General features: G+C 43.9%; 1 protein-coding gene across 4 annotated transcripts in view; it reads right to left on the bottom strand.

The window, feature by feature from the left end:
• The window catches only part of LOC138245566 (kelch-like protein 3), a 416865-nt gene that overhangs the window by 155779 nt on the left and 243665 nt on the right, over positions 1 to 17421 (bottom strand). For 3 of the 4 annotated variants that reach the window (XM_069199266.1, XM_069199267.1, XM_069199269.1), the window contains one exon: positions 14006 to 14168. The exons of the other annotated variant lie outside the window; for it this stretch is intronic. In XM_069199266.1, the coding sequence (XP_069055367.1) occupies positions 14006 to 14168 (163 nt within the window). The remainder of the gene's footprint in view (positions 1 to 14005; positions 14169 to 17421) is intronic. 4 annotated transcript variants of the gene reach the window in all.

Below are 17421 nucleotides of genomic sequence, written 5' to 3'. Positions count from 1 at the left end.
CAAATCTACACCGGATCTTCAAAGACGCTCAACCTTGGGAGGAGGTGGACATTCCTATCCAGTTTTCCGAGCTCTGGCCATCCATATCAAATCAACTACGTAACATTTGAACAAAAGCTATTCTCGCTCCTTTTTTCTGAAGAGAATAATATTTTCCTATTCATCCATCCACTAAGCCGTAAAGCAGGAAGCACCGTCGTGTGATTTAGTTTGCGTACCTAGACCTGGCAGTTCATTATTAATTATTTCATTCTTTCATTGGACTTGCTAGCCTGGTAAACATACTTGCTGGCAGCTTTTGGCAACTGTGCAGTTATGTGTATACGGGGCAGCTTTAGTCGTTTGTGGAGCTTTGCGGGGTTACCCGAGGTGTGCAATGTGTGTCATATCTGTCATGTACTACATTCACCTGCTGGTGGTCTGGGTCTGTCTGCCACACACTAAGGATACGGACAAACTGTGGCAGAAGATGGCCTGCATCAATGCTCTTCTGCTCTATCGAACTGTATTATATAGCTATTTATATAGTGCTTTCCATACCCTTTGCGAGGCAAAGCGCTTTAGGTCCAGGTGAGACTTCATGTACGCCGGTTACAGGCAGATTTCAGAGGTAAATGTACAACAAAGGAAGGCAGAGATTAAGCACAGCTAAGAGCTGAATACTGTGTAGAGCAATACATTCAATAGTATGGATCTGGGTGTAACATGATGGTCAGAGGGTCTGATTTCAACTCGTCCACCCAGGCTGTCATACTTCAGAGATCGATCATTTGAGTGCCACTGAGTTGGATAATAACTTACAACTGTTAACAGCAACTAGAAACGAGAAAACGAATAAAGTACGCTATATAGGTGTAGTGTTATGTTATAAGCCATTTATTAAGCGCACATATACCAAAAAGGTTTCATGGTGCTAGAGAAGTTAAGTTTAAGAATGCGATGTTTAACCGTATGCTTGCCTGAACAGCCACGTTTTTAGCTGAGTCCTGAAGCTCTCACATGCGGGGGAAAAGAGTTCCAAACCAGTGGCGCCATCACTGAAAACCTGGTACCCCGGTTATTTTTTTCTGCATTAAGGGAGCTCTGGTAGATTAAGGTAACCTAATCTAAAGTTACGCTTGGGGGAATAGTTCTGCATTCTGGAGGAAACAAAGGTAGAGCTCTCGATTACTGAAGCACGCTGCTCCTCAGGTACACTGGAGTATCCCTGCTCATCCTAGATATCGCTGAGAATTCTGCCTCGTTGCAATTCTTTGACTTCGAACACCCGCTATTGTTAGCTTGCACCACAGTGTGGTTTTGTAATGACTCCTGTATGCTGCTAAGTGTGAGAATATGAAAGAAATGTACGGGCTTAAGTCATACATAGCCGTGCAAATGCTATCATCTTACCCCTCTAGACCTCGATTAAATTCATGTGTCTTTTTCTCCCGTCTTAGGAAAGACAAACCATTGTTGTAGGTTCGTGGAATCAATGTGAAGCCTGTGCTGTGAAATATAACCATACCATGCCAATATGCAACTTGTAATTGGTTATAAAATATTCCTGAAACGCTGTATTGTGCCACTGTCCAAAGCACTTGGGATTGAGAACGTGCGGTGATCCTACAGTGCAAGGATTGGCAACACAGTGCGTGTTTTCTTGCTTTTTTCAAGCTTCCATGTAATGCACATATAACAACTGACTCTTTAACTAAAAATCAAGAGTTTCTCTGCACACCTGAGGAAAATCCTCATTGAGAAACCTTGCTCTTGCTGCTCAGTTTTAGAAAGCTATGCTCTGCTCTTAAAAGGTACCATCTAGAGAGTGGTGCCACAATAGGTCTTAAAATCCAAGCAGATATCATCAAACAAAGAAACATTCTGGAATGCCTATTGTTGGCGATTGTTAGTGAAGTACAACCGGGAAAATAGAACTGTATTTGTCTCTACTCTGGATGAACCCTTTGAAGGACAATGAGAGTTAAGTCCAACAGAACAAGGTCATCAGCATTCAATAACCTGCAACAATGAGCACAATCCTTACTCTGAGTGTACGAGATTATGATTCAATTTCAGCACAGAACTTTTGTTGATCGTAAAAAACAAAACAAACAAAAAAATAAAATATATATATATATATATATATTTATGCAAAAAACAAAGGAGAACTCTGGGAAGTTCCCAAATTTAGGTGGAGAGCAGCTCTAGTAAGGAGCACCCTGCGACACAAGCGACACTCTAGATTTGCTCAGCAAAGTTTTTAAGCATAGGATGAGCACAGTGCTATCCTCGCCGAGCTAGATAATGACAAAGTCTTTTGCCATTTGTACAGCAAAATCTTTAAGCATAGGATTGACACAGTGTCATCCTCGCCGAGCTGTAAAATGACAAAATACTGGGTGCTCCCTTGTGTCTGGACAAAGCTAAACCCCTCTGAAGAGCTCTAATGAGAGCGAAACACGTGTCAGGGGTTGCTTTACTCATTCCAGGATGGCCTGGATGGTATTTTACCAGTCCAAAGCTGTAATACTGTGCCTGGAGTGGTAAATGGCTTTTGTCATTTTACAGCTCGGCGAGGATGACACTGTGTCAATCCTATGCTTAAAGACTTTGCTGTACAAATGGCAAAAGACTTTGTCATAATCTAGCTCGGCGAGGATAGCACTGTGCTGATCCTATGCTTAAAAACTTTGCTAGATAAGCAGACATTTGAGGTGAGCAAATCTAGAGTGTCGCTGGTGTTGCAGGGTGCTCCTTACTAGAGCTGCTCTCCACCTAAATTTGGGAACTTCCCAGAGTTCTCCTTTGTTTTTTTCAATATTTTATGCGTCACTCTAACCCTGAAAGGGCCTTGTTTTGATATATAATAGATTTATAGCTATAGATATTTTGATGTAAGATGTTTCTAACTAGTATCTATAAATGACATCAAAGATAAAAACCACATCCACATGTATCACGATTTAAATAACTATTGTATGATGCCATCAAATTAGAGTTTTGCTGCACTCTGGTATAGCTGCGGTATCGAGAATGCAAGTATTTGTAAAAACAAATGTTTAAATTAAAGATGTTAAATGCCCTGTAACTTTTCATGCTTCAAATATTCAAAGGTTCCCATCACTGCCTGAATGTTTTTAACAATACTTTTTTGCTCTACTATTGGCAGGCACATTTGCTTTTTCCTATATAAAGTTCCCAGTATTTGAAACGTAGTTCATCAATTTATTTGGTTGCTCTGTAATATGCTAGTTGTACGATTCCTCAGTTTCCAACTCGGCTAAGTACTGCACATAACTGGAAACACTTAAGTATGGGCATTAAGCAGCACAGGCATGCTTTTAACATCCTCTGAGATAGTGATTTTAAACATGTATTTTATTTTGAGTTTTTATACATGATTATACAAGCACAGCAATTAACAAGGATGTACATTTGTCAATAAAATAATGTAAAGTATATACAACTGCATAAGGAGGTAGTGGGCTATTTGGTGTTGAGGCGACCCCGTGTGGGTGGGGAATGGTAAGGGCAGGATGGTGGGCAGGATGGGGAGATGGGAGACCTTGAGCTGATGGAACCACATTTCCTTCAAAAGTTAGGCATGAGCCCCATCAGAGTGCGAATGGATGGGCCACTAGCTGAAAAGTTGCTCACGGTATAAGCTCTTGTTTATGGATCAGTGGACTCAGTGTCAGATCAATCAGTTTGGAGAGCAGCTCTTTTCACTCTGGAGCCAATGGGCAACACTGGAGCCCCCCGGCGACCTCAGGGTGTTAGGCCGTCGCCTCATGTTTGGCCCAACGGGTCAACAGCATCAGCGAGTGGTTCAGGCACGCAGGGGGTGGGGACTTCCAGTTCTTTGTAGTAGTTTTCTTAGCTAAGATCAGGGCAAGATCAAGGTATCGAGCTGCAACTTTAAACTTGTGCGACTTTGCATATATTACCAGTACTTCCACAAACCACTAGGAGATATTGGGAATCACCCCAGCCGCAGGCAATCCCACAAGATGTGCTTCAGGTCGACCTCAGGGGTGTTGCATCTGGTGCAAGTATCGGAAGTGCCAGGAAAGATGTGGGCTATTTACTTGTGAGACAGCTAGGCCCTGTGGAGGACATAAAATTGGATCAGCTGCAGCCTGAATTTGCAAGACACTCATTGTAGGTAAGCTAAGGTCTGTTCCAACTCCTTGTCATGGAAAGGTCTGCTGAATTCGGTCCCTGATGTCTTCCTTAGGGGCTGAAAGGACATTTGTGTGTGAGCGAGGAGGGCCTAAGTGAGCCATGCAATAAGTGTGCGGGTGGAGCCCATCGTATGCAGCGTTGGAAGTAGTTGCTGTTTGATTGCCGCCGCCCCCTCTGTAGTCCAGGTATCTTCAGTCACCCTTTTCAGAGAAGGCCTTTGTGGAGTTTGTGCTGTTCGGCCATCCTCTGATTTTGTGATAATTGGCAAAAAGGAGGTGCAAATAAACAGTCTTATCATGTTGATGTTTACAGCTTCTGATCTTTTCTGTGGAGCTCTGAGGAGCCTCTATACGAATTCCAGGAATGTGGAGTAAAATTAGAGACCAGAAAGGAATGTCCATCCTCCTCCTCCTCCCCAATGTGTCTTAAAGATCTGAAAGGTTGGCCACTCACAAGTAGACTTTTTACAAATGAAGATTTAATATATATGCAATTTAAAGCACACTACCTAGCAATCTAGCATTTAATTTAAAGTGAACCATTGTATGTATGTGGGTCTTGCCTTCCCTTATGACGCAAGTTTCAGAATGAATTGTAATTTGACCTCAACCCCGTTTTCAATATTTCAATGTACATGAGTTTTCAACCATTCTTAAATATGTAAGGGCGCCCTAGTCCACTGGTTCTTAACCTTTTGACTTCTGTTGAAGCCCACTTAATCATCACTGGAACGCAGGGACCACCACTCAATCTTTAGTGGAATCTGGGGACCCCTACTGAGTCATTACTGGAAGCCGATGACCCAGGCCTAAACAATTTTGATACTTTATGTAGACAAATGATAAACAAAAATACAGAAACATTCATCAAAAAATACAAAAAGAATGAAATATTTAACTCACACAAATATAAACAAACATCAGACTTTTAATTTTAATGGAAAGGTTGGAGCTTTTGTGAATTCAATTGAAGTCACTCATGGGCGCACTTGCAGTGCTCCAACTAATCAATCTGAGGATACGAACTTCATTTTTAGTCTCCAATTTCAAACTGCTTCACATTTACTGGACGTTTTAAATGCTTCAATTTTAATTTTTGCTTCTTTATTTACATAAAGTTAATTTATCTGTTAATAATATGTAACTCAAGCAGTCACAGACGTCATAAATCGGCTTTTCGTACCCCCAGACCACAGGTTAAGAAAGAACCACTGCCCTAGTCAAATTTGCGCACGCTTCCAAAATATTTCTCATTTAATAAAATAATTCATAATTTTTTTAAATCAGCAAATGAATTCCCACCTCCTGTCTTCTATGTGAAGGAAAAGGGTATGCATGTTATATTCCCATAGGTGTACTTATTCAGGTCTCTTAATAACATATGATCTGGGGTAGGCTTATAATGTTAGTGGACGCTCATAGGGAAAGTCAGTGTGGTTTGCTGTCTTGTCTACAGTGACTATTATATACATAGCGGGAAGTCTGCCTTAGAGGGAAGAAACATTTTCCTCTGGCCTACAAAGGCCTGTGAGGTATTGAAATGGGATGAAAAGCATGCACCAAGGTCAAATATACAAGTCCCAAGAAGCTACATGTTCATTTTATGGTTCATCCAGTATTGTCATACTGCCCTGGTTCAGTTCAAGTGCCTAGGCCTTTTGTCAACCTGCTGGGACAAGTTAAATAAACTTAATGAACAAAAGCCTTCCCACACAAAGAAAGCAATTAACAGTGCTTTATTCTGTTCCTGAGGAGGGCTGAGTGGGGAAGATAATCTGCATTAATTAGTGGTCACACTGTATCAAGGATGAGACAGCCCAAGACCATTGAACAAAGGAGGGAGCCCAAACCTCTGGAGCCAGCACAGGAGGGACTCCTCTTTGAAGTTTTGATGGTAAAGGTCATGGCAGTGACGTCAGCGAGGGGCGGAGCTGAGGCCCCCAGAAGATAAGTGACTAGTAACTCCTGGAAGGTGCATCTAGAATTGTCCCAGCTTACTGTACAGGAGGGTTGGGACAGGGGCGGAGAGGTGATGAGGCACACTAGAACTGGCCAAGGGTGCCTGGCTTCTAGAACATTCCACATACTGCCTCTTGAAAAGTCTTGCACAAATGGTAGAGTGCGCTATTTTGGTGGAGTTGGACACCAGAACTCGAGGGCAGCAGCCATGGACAACGGGGATGGAGGAACCCCCCTGATACCCGCTTATACTAATAAGTATGATTATATTTGACACCAAGACAAGTGGGTCCCTCTCCCGGACCAGGAATACTGGTCCCAATACCCCCTCTAAGGACCAGCTGAGGGAAGAACTGTACTTCTGTGCCCACACAGGAGGAGGTAAGTACCAGAGGATAGAAGAATGTGAAAGGCTGGTGCCCTGAGTGTGGGGAGCTCTGCTGCCAGAGTCTGCAAAACTTCTCAGGAGTTGATGAGATGTTTATTTTATGTTCAAGGGAGGCATGGGACCCCATCTCCAGGTCTCCAATGTCACAAGGACTGGGGGAGTGCTATCTGGCCCCCCACTGAAAAGAAAGGAAAGAGGTGTGGGACCCCCATCTCCGGATCCCCGACTTCACTGAGGGGGGAGCGCTGTTGTGTCCCCCTCCCCTCAAGAAGAATAGAAAGGTGCCAAGGATCCTATCTCCGGGCCTCAACTGCAGCAGCCTCATGTCCACTCCCTGTGCTCATGTCTAGTGGAGATGGGTTGGCCACCACACCAGGAGGAACACACTGCACTCATGGAGCAGGCAGGGGAAGTGAGCTCTACCGGCTCCAGTGACAGCGGCAAAGGAGAATGCTGGCAGGACAGAGTACCGGATGGGGAAGCAGAGGAGGGCTGGGTGAGCTGCTCACAATGGAGCCTGGGACCTGGCACTCCCATCAAAAAAAATAAAAAGAAAGAAAAGAAAGGTGCGCGCTTCATGCCGCGCAGCAACACAAAGGAATGTGGCCAGAGGTGCTAACTGGTAATGCACATTCCCGGGGGGGAGCCCCATATAATAGCATGCAGGACTTGACCAGACCAAAGTTTTCATTTATGTATTGGCGCCAGGTCAGCAGGGCCACCAACAATGGAAAAATGAGTGGGGTGTGCAGCAGCTCCCACCAAAGGAAATTTTACCAAGGCACTGACCTAAGTTAGCAGGGTCTAAGAAAGGATGACCCCGGTGGCTTACTCAGATACAGTTAAACATCCTCAAGGCTGGAACTTTTGTTCTGCAGGCTGGCAGTGTACCGACCTCTATTGCCCAGTTTTATGGCTGCAGGTTTTGTGGCCTAAGTTTGTTTAAAAAAGGCACAGACACATGTGTTATATTTGGACAATATTGTTACTGCTGACAGTAACAATTAATCCTGAGAAGCTGCCATGCTTTATTATTATAATGTGTGTACATGGTGGCAATGCTCTAATGCGTTATTATATATTAATGATTGCAGATGGAATATGGTTTTTGAAGTCAGCGATGGACTGATGTATTACTGCATGGTATTTTATTTTGGTCTATAAAGTGGGGCAACATTGACACAACTTAAAGTTCCACCCTCCTATATGGTTAAGTGCTGTATTGTACACGGAGGGCGTGTACTGTGATTTCAGGGGTCATGGCCGTTGAGGGGTCAAATGTAATGTTGCCAAAGGTATTTCCATCAGCTTTATGTATATTTGTAAATTACTGTGTAGTGCTTAGTAGTGTTTTTGCACTAAATGTACTTTTCCTTTCCTAAAGAAAAAGCACGGACTGGAAAATCATTTTATTATTGTGTGCCGGTGAATGGTGATTACTAGCCCACACCACGTACCCTGAGAAGGCTTTGGAGTGCTCTGTTTTGCTATCTTGAGAGAGTCAAGAGCTACAATGGGGTATTTGGTTTCCAGTGAAGGGGTGACTGTGGACCTATTACTTGTGCAGGCCACCCAACAATTGGCCCATTTCCTTACAATCATACCATACCTCTTTCTGGAATTTGGCATAGCTTCTGGTTTCTCATGTCAGAGATTTTAATAATTTGTTCTAGGTTCATATGAAATGCAGGCATTTTCATTAACTACTCCCTCACTCCTGTTGAAAATCTAATAGGCGGAGGTGTTGCAATATTTTTAGTCTTGCTCAAAATTGCCATATCAGGTTCTTACTGTGGGCTCTTTTTAAGATGATCCTTTGAGGAAAAGATCTCTTGTAGGTTGGTAGGCAAAGACATTTTAATAACACTGAAATCATTTGAAAAGAAGCCCTTGGTGATGAATTTGAAAATTAAATATTTTTACAACCGGATATCTTTTTGAGCTGGAAAACGTCTCACATTGTTTTGGAAGCTTTAAAGCTCTCCAGTTGGCTTGAAAAAACTTCAGTGTTTTCAGGTCAATGTATCAAATATACATTCCCTGGCCCCAAAGTAGCTGGTACAAATGTGGGTCTCTTTTTCTCTCTCCATTTGAGGTCAGCATATTAAAGGTAGGACTTTTTGGACATCACATACTTGTCTCCCTGTAAGATCACTTTGGAAGGGTGTTTAGTGTTGTCCCATCCGTATACGCAGAGGGACATGGTCGTTATAGACACCAATAGCACATCACAAGGTTTCTAGGTGTAACATGCCCTAAAATGGACATAAGTGGTGCTAATTCAGCATTGCAGTAAACTGTCCCTGCCACCTGTCAGAGACTTAACATGGAAGCTACATCTTAAGCTTTAAAAAATGATTTGGGCAAAGGGCTAGACAGCTATCAGGAGGGCTCACTATGTCCAAAGTTAAGTGACTCTGTAACTCAACTCATTGTGTGATTTTTGATTCACTTCTGAATGAGACCTTATGAATGTATAAGAGCCCCCTCCCCCTTAGCTATGATCCACAAGACTAAATAATTCCAACTGTTTTGCTTTCCAAATAGCTCAGGCTTTACAAGATAACCCTTCTTGACAAACCATCAGAAACAGAGGCACAGTGTGACAGGAGCATACAAACTGCTTTCTGAAAATCTTTACTGTATTCAAGGACACAGTATGTTGCCAGAATTGTATGAATGTTTGAATACTGCATATCTTATTTAGGCTGAGCATGATAGGAGGCATCCATTAATGTGAAGTATTCTGCCCAGGTATTTTTTAGTATAGGTCCTAGTAAGATTAGATTTATGTGCCTGGAGAGCGCAAAAATCTGCTTCTTTCTATCATGCTGCTTACTTACTTGTATTTAACCTAGACACTATTGCACCTACTGATTTTCTTGTGCGTGTTACAGTGCTGATAAGAGTTTGTACTGCAGATTGATTTTCCCGCATTCTCTAAATGTTTCTGATTACTGTAGTAACTCGTGGTGTCCCTGGCAACAGCTCAATATGCCAACAATGTCTTCTCACTTTGTGGGTAGTGTCAAAATCCCAAAATATTCTTAATTTTGATAAGACGTTCTTTCCCCAAATTTGGAAATTCCTTAGCTGAGTGGCGCAAGCCTCGATCTATCCTCATGTGACTAAAGCTTGGTTAGGTGTGTTAAGTGTATAAACATATCTCCACAAAAGTATCCTGAATTGTTTATGATCAAACACTCATTTAACCATGTTTCTGTAGAAGTATAAGCCGCTGGGTGGGTCGTCCCACTCATTCCACTAGCTTTCTTACTTATTATTTTTTTTATGCCCCATACCACCATCTTCCCACTGCACTCTTCCCACCCCAGGAACTTCATAATGGCAGCCGCGAGCAGCCGGCATACCCTCGGCATGCCAAAGGCAAGCCCATCTGCGACCGTCCGAGCCCAGTGCCAGGAACCCTGGCTCTCCCACTATGCACACTTACTCAGCCATCAAACTCAGGGATCCTTCAGCCCAGTAACAGGGACAACAACTGCTGCCTCATCTCCCTACCGGACCACGGTCAGACCACTCACCTGCCGCCAATGCCACTTCTCCTGCAACACTGAGACGTACTCTGACCCCCATGCCGCCGCCACGCAACAACTCAAATGCATACTGCTCAACACAAGATCCCTCTCCAAACACGCCACAGAAATATGGGACATCGTAATCACCCGCAGCCTGGACCTGATGTTCATCACCAAGACCTGGCTCACACCCGTTTCAGCCCCCGACAACTCCTGCACCACCCCGCACGGCTACAAATTGATCCACAAAGACGGCCAACACAAACATGGAAGAGGCAAAGCCATCATGCCTAAGGACAGCCTCCAGTGTACCACCTCCGAGGATGACTCATCTCACCTCATAGAACACCTTAACTTCCAGATCCAAATCAATGCCAAAACAACCATCAGGGGAACCCTCTCATACAGACCCCGGGGCCCCCGCTCCACCTTCTGCAAGGACATCACCGATCTCATCCTCCTGCTGGCCAGCGCCTCAACAAACTACATGTTTCTGGGAGATCTCAATTTTCACCCAGACGACCACAACTCCACCACTCTCCTGAACAACATGTGACTCAACAAGTAGCCACCAGCCCCATGCACAACGCAGGACACATTCTGGACCCCAGCTTTACAGCCAGCAACAGAATCAAGTTCTCCCAGACAACAAAGCTCATATGGACTGACCACCACCTTGTACATTTCTCCATAACCAGCAGACCATAGCCATCTATCACACCCGCACCTCCGCAGTTGGGGCAAAATCACTGAGACCGAATGGACCACTACTCTCAACCCATCCTCGCCGGCATCCTCGAGCAAGACACCCGTAATCTATCTGAATGGATCCTCCACAGTGCGGACAAAGTAACTCCTTTAAGGAATTCCCCATTCAGAAGATCCAGCAAGCCCGCTAGGTGGTTCACCTCTGAACTCTGCATACTCAAGAGAGACTGTAAACAACTAGAAAGGCAATGGCACTGCAGCAGAAACCATGCAGACTGCACTACTTTAAAAAAAAGCACTGACCAAATATCATCTTTGCCTCAGAAAAGAAAAAAGGCCACCCTCCGAGGCTGTATAGGTGAAAGCACTAACCACCAGAAGGAACTTTTCAAGATCGTTAACAAGTTCTCCTGCCCAGCAGCATCGGAAAACACTCACAACCCTCACAAACCCTCTGCAACGCTCTAGCCAACTTCTTCCATAACAGAATCACAGCCATAAACAGCAACTTTGACCCCCAACTCACCAGCTTCGACCACCTGCTGAACCATTCAACCGATGCCCCCAGCAACCTGATCTGCCCATACAAGAAACAGCGACCCTCATGAGCTTGACCAACTCCGGCTCACCCAACAACCCATGCCCCAACTACATTTTCAACCTAGGACACAAGGAGATCAGCAACATCCTCGCCCCTCTCAACACCTCTATCAGGATTATTCCTTCCAGCCCACAGCTTGGCAGCAGGCAATGTACAAGCCGCTCCTAAAAAACCCATCTTCCGACCCCCAATTAACTAAAAAATGACCACCCTACATCGCTTCTTCCCTTCCCAGCTAAGGTTTTGGAAAAAGCTATGAACCAACAGCTCTGTGATCACCTGGAAATAGACATATTGGACTCCTCCCAACACAGCTTCCACACCAACTACAGCACCAAGACCACCCTGATCGCTGCAACGGACAACACCAGATCACTCCTCGACCACTGAGAAAAGACAGCTGTAATCCTCCTCAACTTCTCTGCCACGTTCAACACCATCTCCCACCACACTCTCACCGTCTGACTCCACCACATCGGGATCCGTAGCAACGCCCACCAACGGATCCATGCCTTCCTCACCAGATGCACCCAGTGAATCCGCCTCCCTCCCTTCACCTCAGAACCAAAAAGCTTCATATGCAGTGTCCTCCAGGGTCCTCGCTTAGCCTCACTTTTTCTAACACCTACATGAAACTGTTGGGCACGACTGTTCGCTCCCACAGACTCACCATCATCTCATATGCTGACGACACTCAACTTATACCCTCCCTCTCCAAAAACCACACCTCCCCCAGAACCAACTTCAGCAACGCCATGACCCACAAAGCCAAATGGATGAGATCCAACTGTCTAAAACTGAACTAGGACAAGTCTGAGGTGATCATCTTTGGAAACAACACTTCCTCCTGAGACGACTCATGGTGGCCCCTTCATGCTCAGACAAACCCAGACTGACCATGCCTGCAACCTCAGCGTCATCATGGACAGCAAACTCACCTTCGAATGACAGATAAACGCAGTGGCCTCTTCCTGTTTCCACAACCTCCGCATGCTTCGAAGAATTTTCAGATGGATCCCCGTCGAAACAAGAAAGACTGTCACCCAAGCCATCATCGCCAGCAGACTGTGCTATGGGAACGTCCTTAACATCAGACACCTAGCCTAGCTCCGCCGCAGCCTCCGAACTATCCAAGACACTGTGGCAAGACTCATCCTGGACCTCCCCAGGTGGGCCAGCATCATCCCCCACCTCAGAGATCTCCACTGGCTACCGGTCCACAAGAGGTGCAAATTCAAGGTACTCACCATCGCATACAAAGCCCTCCACAACATCGAAACCAAACTCATAAACCACAGAGTTTCCTTCCACCGGCCCACCAGGGAGCTCCGTTCCACAACCCTCGCTCAAGTCACGAGAGTCTGCTGCAGTTGCAGCGATGGAAGATCCTTCTCTTACCTTGCTGCCAAAACCTGGAACGACCTCCTCCTCCACCTGCGTACCACTCCCACCCTCCATGACTTCAGGAGAAAGCTCAAGACATGGATTTTCGAAGAGATTCAACCAGCCCACAGGAACAGCTCGTAGCGCCTGGATACCACCAGGGGTGATAAGCCGCACTCTATAAATCCTTTGATTGATTGATGTCAAGAAGAAAGGGGTGATACAAAAACTCTGTTTTTCCTTCAAGCTCCTCTAATGGTTTTGTGCACAGGAGAACCTCACAGATGTGATGTGGCATGGAGCTGGCCCATTGATTTCAAAAGTATCTGTAGAGCAATAATGACGCCCTTCAGCCCAGAAAGTGACAAGCAAGGGAAAGGGCGGGCAGATAGACAGCTGGTGTGCATTAAGATAGTAGCCTTATATGATTAGAAAACTAAAATCCACATCAGTGGCAGCAGACTATAGAAATGGCTTGAAGGACTCGAGCTGGTCAAGTTCCAGACCAACTGTAAATAATCTTGGAGTATGATTTGACAAAGCCCTTCCATGTACTCAACAAATCTCAGTAGTTCTAAATAATACTTCACCTCCTGATGCTAGGAAGGATCCTACCTCTTCTTAAAACATAGAACTGAATTGTTAGGACCTCAATATTGTCCAGGCTAGACTTCTGCAACAATATGCCACAGCACCCGAAAAAAACATCCACAAAAGGCAAGCAAATACAAAACAAAGCCCCCAAAGCACACCTGGACCTTAAAAAAAAAATTCAACACTCATCACCTGGGCTCTCAAAACGCTTCACTTGTTATCAGTAGCAGGGTGAATAAAGTTCAAATATTTCTGTTTGTCTTCAAACCACATAATGGTCACTGGCCCATTCTACCCTAAGCCACTGACACGACTCAGTAGAAAAAGCAGAGCAAACCTGATCTCACTCATGTTTTAACTGTCAAATTCTAGGAGGCAAAACAATTCACTTTGCACCGATCGCCTTATAAAAAGAAACAGAAAAAGAGGAGCCACTTTGTAGAGGCCTTCACCTCCCACCTCCTGCTCTAACTACAAGGGACAGGGACCGCAAAGCATCATTATCATATGTAAAAGTAGAATGTACCTAGTGAGGAGGAAAACAAGAAAAGCCATAAACTCTCGATTTCTAAATATATGAGTGGACTAGCATAATTATGGAGCATGACGAGAACAGTTATCAAACTTCAACATATTTATGGCAGAACATGTATAGTCCGCCCCTCACCTGCATAAGCATTAGCTTGATTAAGAAGCTCTGTACATGTGTGGACATCTGCGAAGGCCCGAATCCCAAGGCAATTTGTGGGATGCAATTGCGACTGCAGAAAATCACAGCAGTTTTTACGTACATCCATTAACTGCAACAAGCTTGCCGCTGGTAACAAAACCTTAGAAACAAAAAATGGCAAAATTAGAATCAGTATATTGCCTGAACGTAGCTGACGAGAAGATAGCTTATTGAATTATCTCATCCACTACATGGCCCTACCACTATATTGAAGGTAAGAGCATAATTACTATTTGTAATCTCACTTATACTTACAACCCAAGATGAGTATGGGTGCAGTTAGGCTGACCACCTCAATCCATGCCATTAAGAACACGGTTTCTAGTCATGGGTGTTTTTCGGGACCACCTAAAGCATTCTGGGTATTTTAGTCTTTCTTCACATCCCGAGACCAAATAAGATCAACACACCTAATATCAATTATTTGCTGGTGTGAAATCTAGGAATGGAAACAGAGTCTGTAATGACCTGTGGAGAGCAGGTCGCCCACAAAATTGCATGCAATTACTTTACAATATTCTGGGAGTCGAAGTGTGATGCAATATCAGCAGGTCGATATGAGCGGCCTCAATATAATGTTAAGCAACCAAAGCAGCAAACACTAACATTAACTGTAAACGTACAATAGTTATTAACATGGTAAATCCCAAACACTTGTTAGTTTTCTTCTTCAAAGCATGTTCAACACAACAAAAAACCCTTTCACTAGTTATTTAAACTAGATTGAGGCAAAGACACATCAAAAGAAAACAACAGACAGGTATTGATAGTTTATCAGTGATGAAGAGCCTGTAAAATGCTATTTTTATATACAATCCACTTTTAATAATGAAATGTCTTTAAAGGTGTATGGCCACTTAAGAGGTGTCTCGTGTCTAATTTGTGCTTTTGTACTATATTTTATAGGGATTTGCTAAAGTTTCAACCCAGGACATGCATCGAGGACTTAAAATCATTTGCTTGCTTCTTTGGGGTCTACGCGAAATAGGTGTTGGTGGGCTTTAACGGGCATCTTGTATTCGTCACTTGGGCTGGCTTCGACATACATATTTTTCTTTCTGGTCGCTGTAAATATTCTGAATCTTGAAATACAGGCTGGCCCCCGAGATAACCATTTTACGGTCGATCAATGAAAAGCCGTAGGTTGGTCTACGTCCTGCAAAGATGGCCAATGAACGGCCAGCGTCTCTTTTGTTATTTTACAGATGTAGAAAGGGTGTTTGACAATGTGAGCTTTGTTTTTTCTGCATTCATTAAAATCCTGTGACACTCATTGTGGACTATTACAAATACGGGCCTTCATAGAGGCATGAGGGTCCAGGTTAAGATGCTAATGAAGGGCCGCTAAACTAGGGGCTTAAAATTCAAAACTGGCTTAGGGAGGGTAGTCTCTGGGCACTGTACTATCCCCGCCTTTACTTGTCTAATCTGTTGGCAAGTGTATGACCTTTCTTGGAGACCCAGGGCAGTGAGAGGTTACAGGCCAGTAACTGCTGAGGTTACTGGACTGTTTAGGGTAGCATGGTTGCCCGGCTAATGCTTACTCCAGGAGGATGGTTTGGAGTAAGAAACTCACAAATAATATACAATTTTAGATAAAGTTAATAACGTGACTGTCCGGTCAGTTCCTACATTTTATGAACAAAACAATTTAACTGCAGGTAAGTAAATTCACATATCGAACCTCATAGATACACCAGAAGTATCTTGCTCATCCTGGGCCAAAGAACCAATTCTAAATATTTTTACAGCTCCCCTCTACGCAAGGCACCAGAAAACAGTTAACATTGAGCTCTCAGGCCAACGTTATTGCATGGTACTCTGGCCAGCCAAACTGAGAATTACAACGAGGAATACTGCATTCCTGGTAACTGCCCCCACACATTTCCCCAGCTGAAAACTGGCAACTCTAAGCACTGGGAATGGGCCCAAAATAAGGAATTATTACAAGAATTGGGTGAGGTAATTCCGATTCCCACCATAATTTCCATTTTCAGGGGATCAAACTGGCAATATGTGGCATTCCTACCTCACAGAATTACCAATAACAACAGTGTTGTTAGTTTAAGCAGTTGGAATACTGATGCACTATTCCAGTAGGACTCATAATGGAGTCCCTAGAGACACTTGGTAATCTAGTAGGCCAGTTCCCAATGTTTTGTTCCAGAAAGTTTTTTTTCAGGGGTCTATATCTCATGATCTGCAAGTCGCAATACCGTTTTTTTCTAGAAGATGGGAAACCTCTGACAGTCATGGTGGCACCACTGACCACCAGCTACTGGTCTAGTGGAATAGAAGGGGAGCACAACGCAGACCGGAAATAGTGCTGCAACTGTAATGGCTAGAATATGGTTCAAGGTTTCTGGATTCAAGAAGACCTCCTCTAGCCATGTGGCAAGATAAATTTAGAGTTTGTAGCAAACTGAAAATCCTCGAATTTCAGGAAGAAGCTCTAAATAAGGAGTAGAATCCAACGGTTAAAATTCCCCTACAATACCACTACTACAGTGGAGTAAATTTGGTGGTGGATTCTACTCCATGTTTACAGTTTCCACCACAATTCTTAATTCTCTCAAAAAAGGGCCCTAAAAGCTTAAACTTACATTAAATGTTTTCAGGTTCGGCGAATTGTAGACAAAGATGAATTACATATGAACTTTGGAGTTTTAAAGCTAACTGTGGAAAGAGAGTCCTTAAAATTCAGATCAACGTAGCCTTACTAGACCCCCACCCCTGCTTCGCCTACAGAAAAAACAAGTAGTATTACAAGAGAGGGTCGGAATATGCCTTTGATCACCATGTTAGTACCAGCATAGTGCCTAGATGTCAGTGATGACCCACAAAAGAGAGTGAAGGAGCCCACTGCAAATGGCATTACAAACTAGAGAGCAGCTGGCAACTCCTCCATTAACATGAACTTACATGCCCACTATCAAGTTAAGGCCCTGTGTGAGCAAGGTGGCAACTTTAAGAGCAATTTGGTGGTATTTTGCACTTGCAAACTTAGTTCTTAAATATAATTTTACATGGTTGCTAGCTGCAATGAATATGAAGTTTCTATTCATTGAAATGTAATATAGAGCTTTCAGTACAGATATATATAATACACATTGCTTGCCATCTACACAGTGAAGTAGCAAGGGTGCAATGTGGCCAAATACAAGCAACAACCACCTTTGGCACAGCAATAGGTCTCGCGTATGTGGGAGCTATTGGCTTTGCCAGTCTTTTAGCCATATTGTACAGAAGCATAAAGGAGAGTGGCACAGAGGAGAATGGAGAAGAATGGAGTAGAGTGGAGTGGTGTAGAGTAGAGTGGCACAGCATGGAGTGGCGTAGCCTGGAATGGCATA

Source organism: Pleurodeles waltl, chromosome 7 (assembly GCF_031143425.1).
Source record: "Pleurodeles waltl isolate 20211129_DDA chromosome 7, aPleWal1.hap1.20221129, whole genome shotgun sequence".
Classification (NCBI taxonomy): domain Eukaryota; kingdom Metazoa; phylum Chordata; class Amphibia; order Caudata; family Salamandridae; genus Pleurodeles; species Pleurodeles waltl.
Note: the sequence above shows the minus strand (reverse complement) of the source record. Positions and strands in the feature narration are given on the sequence as shown.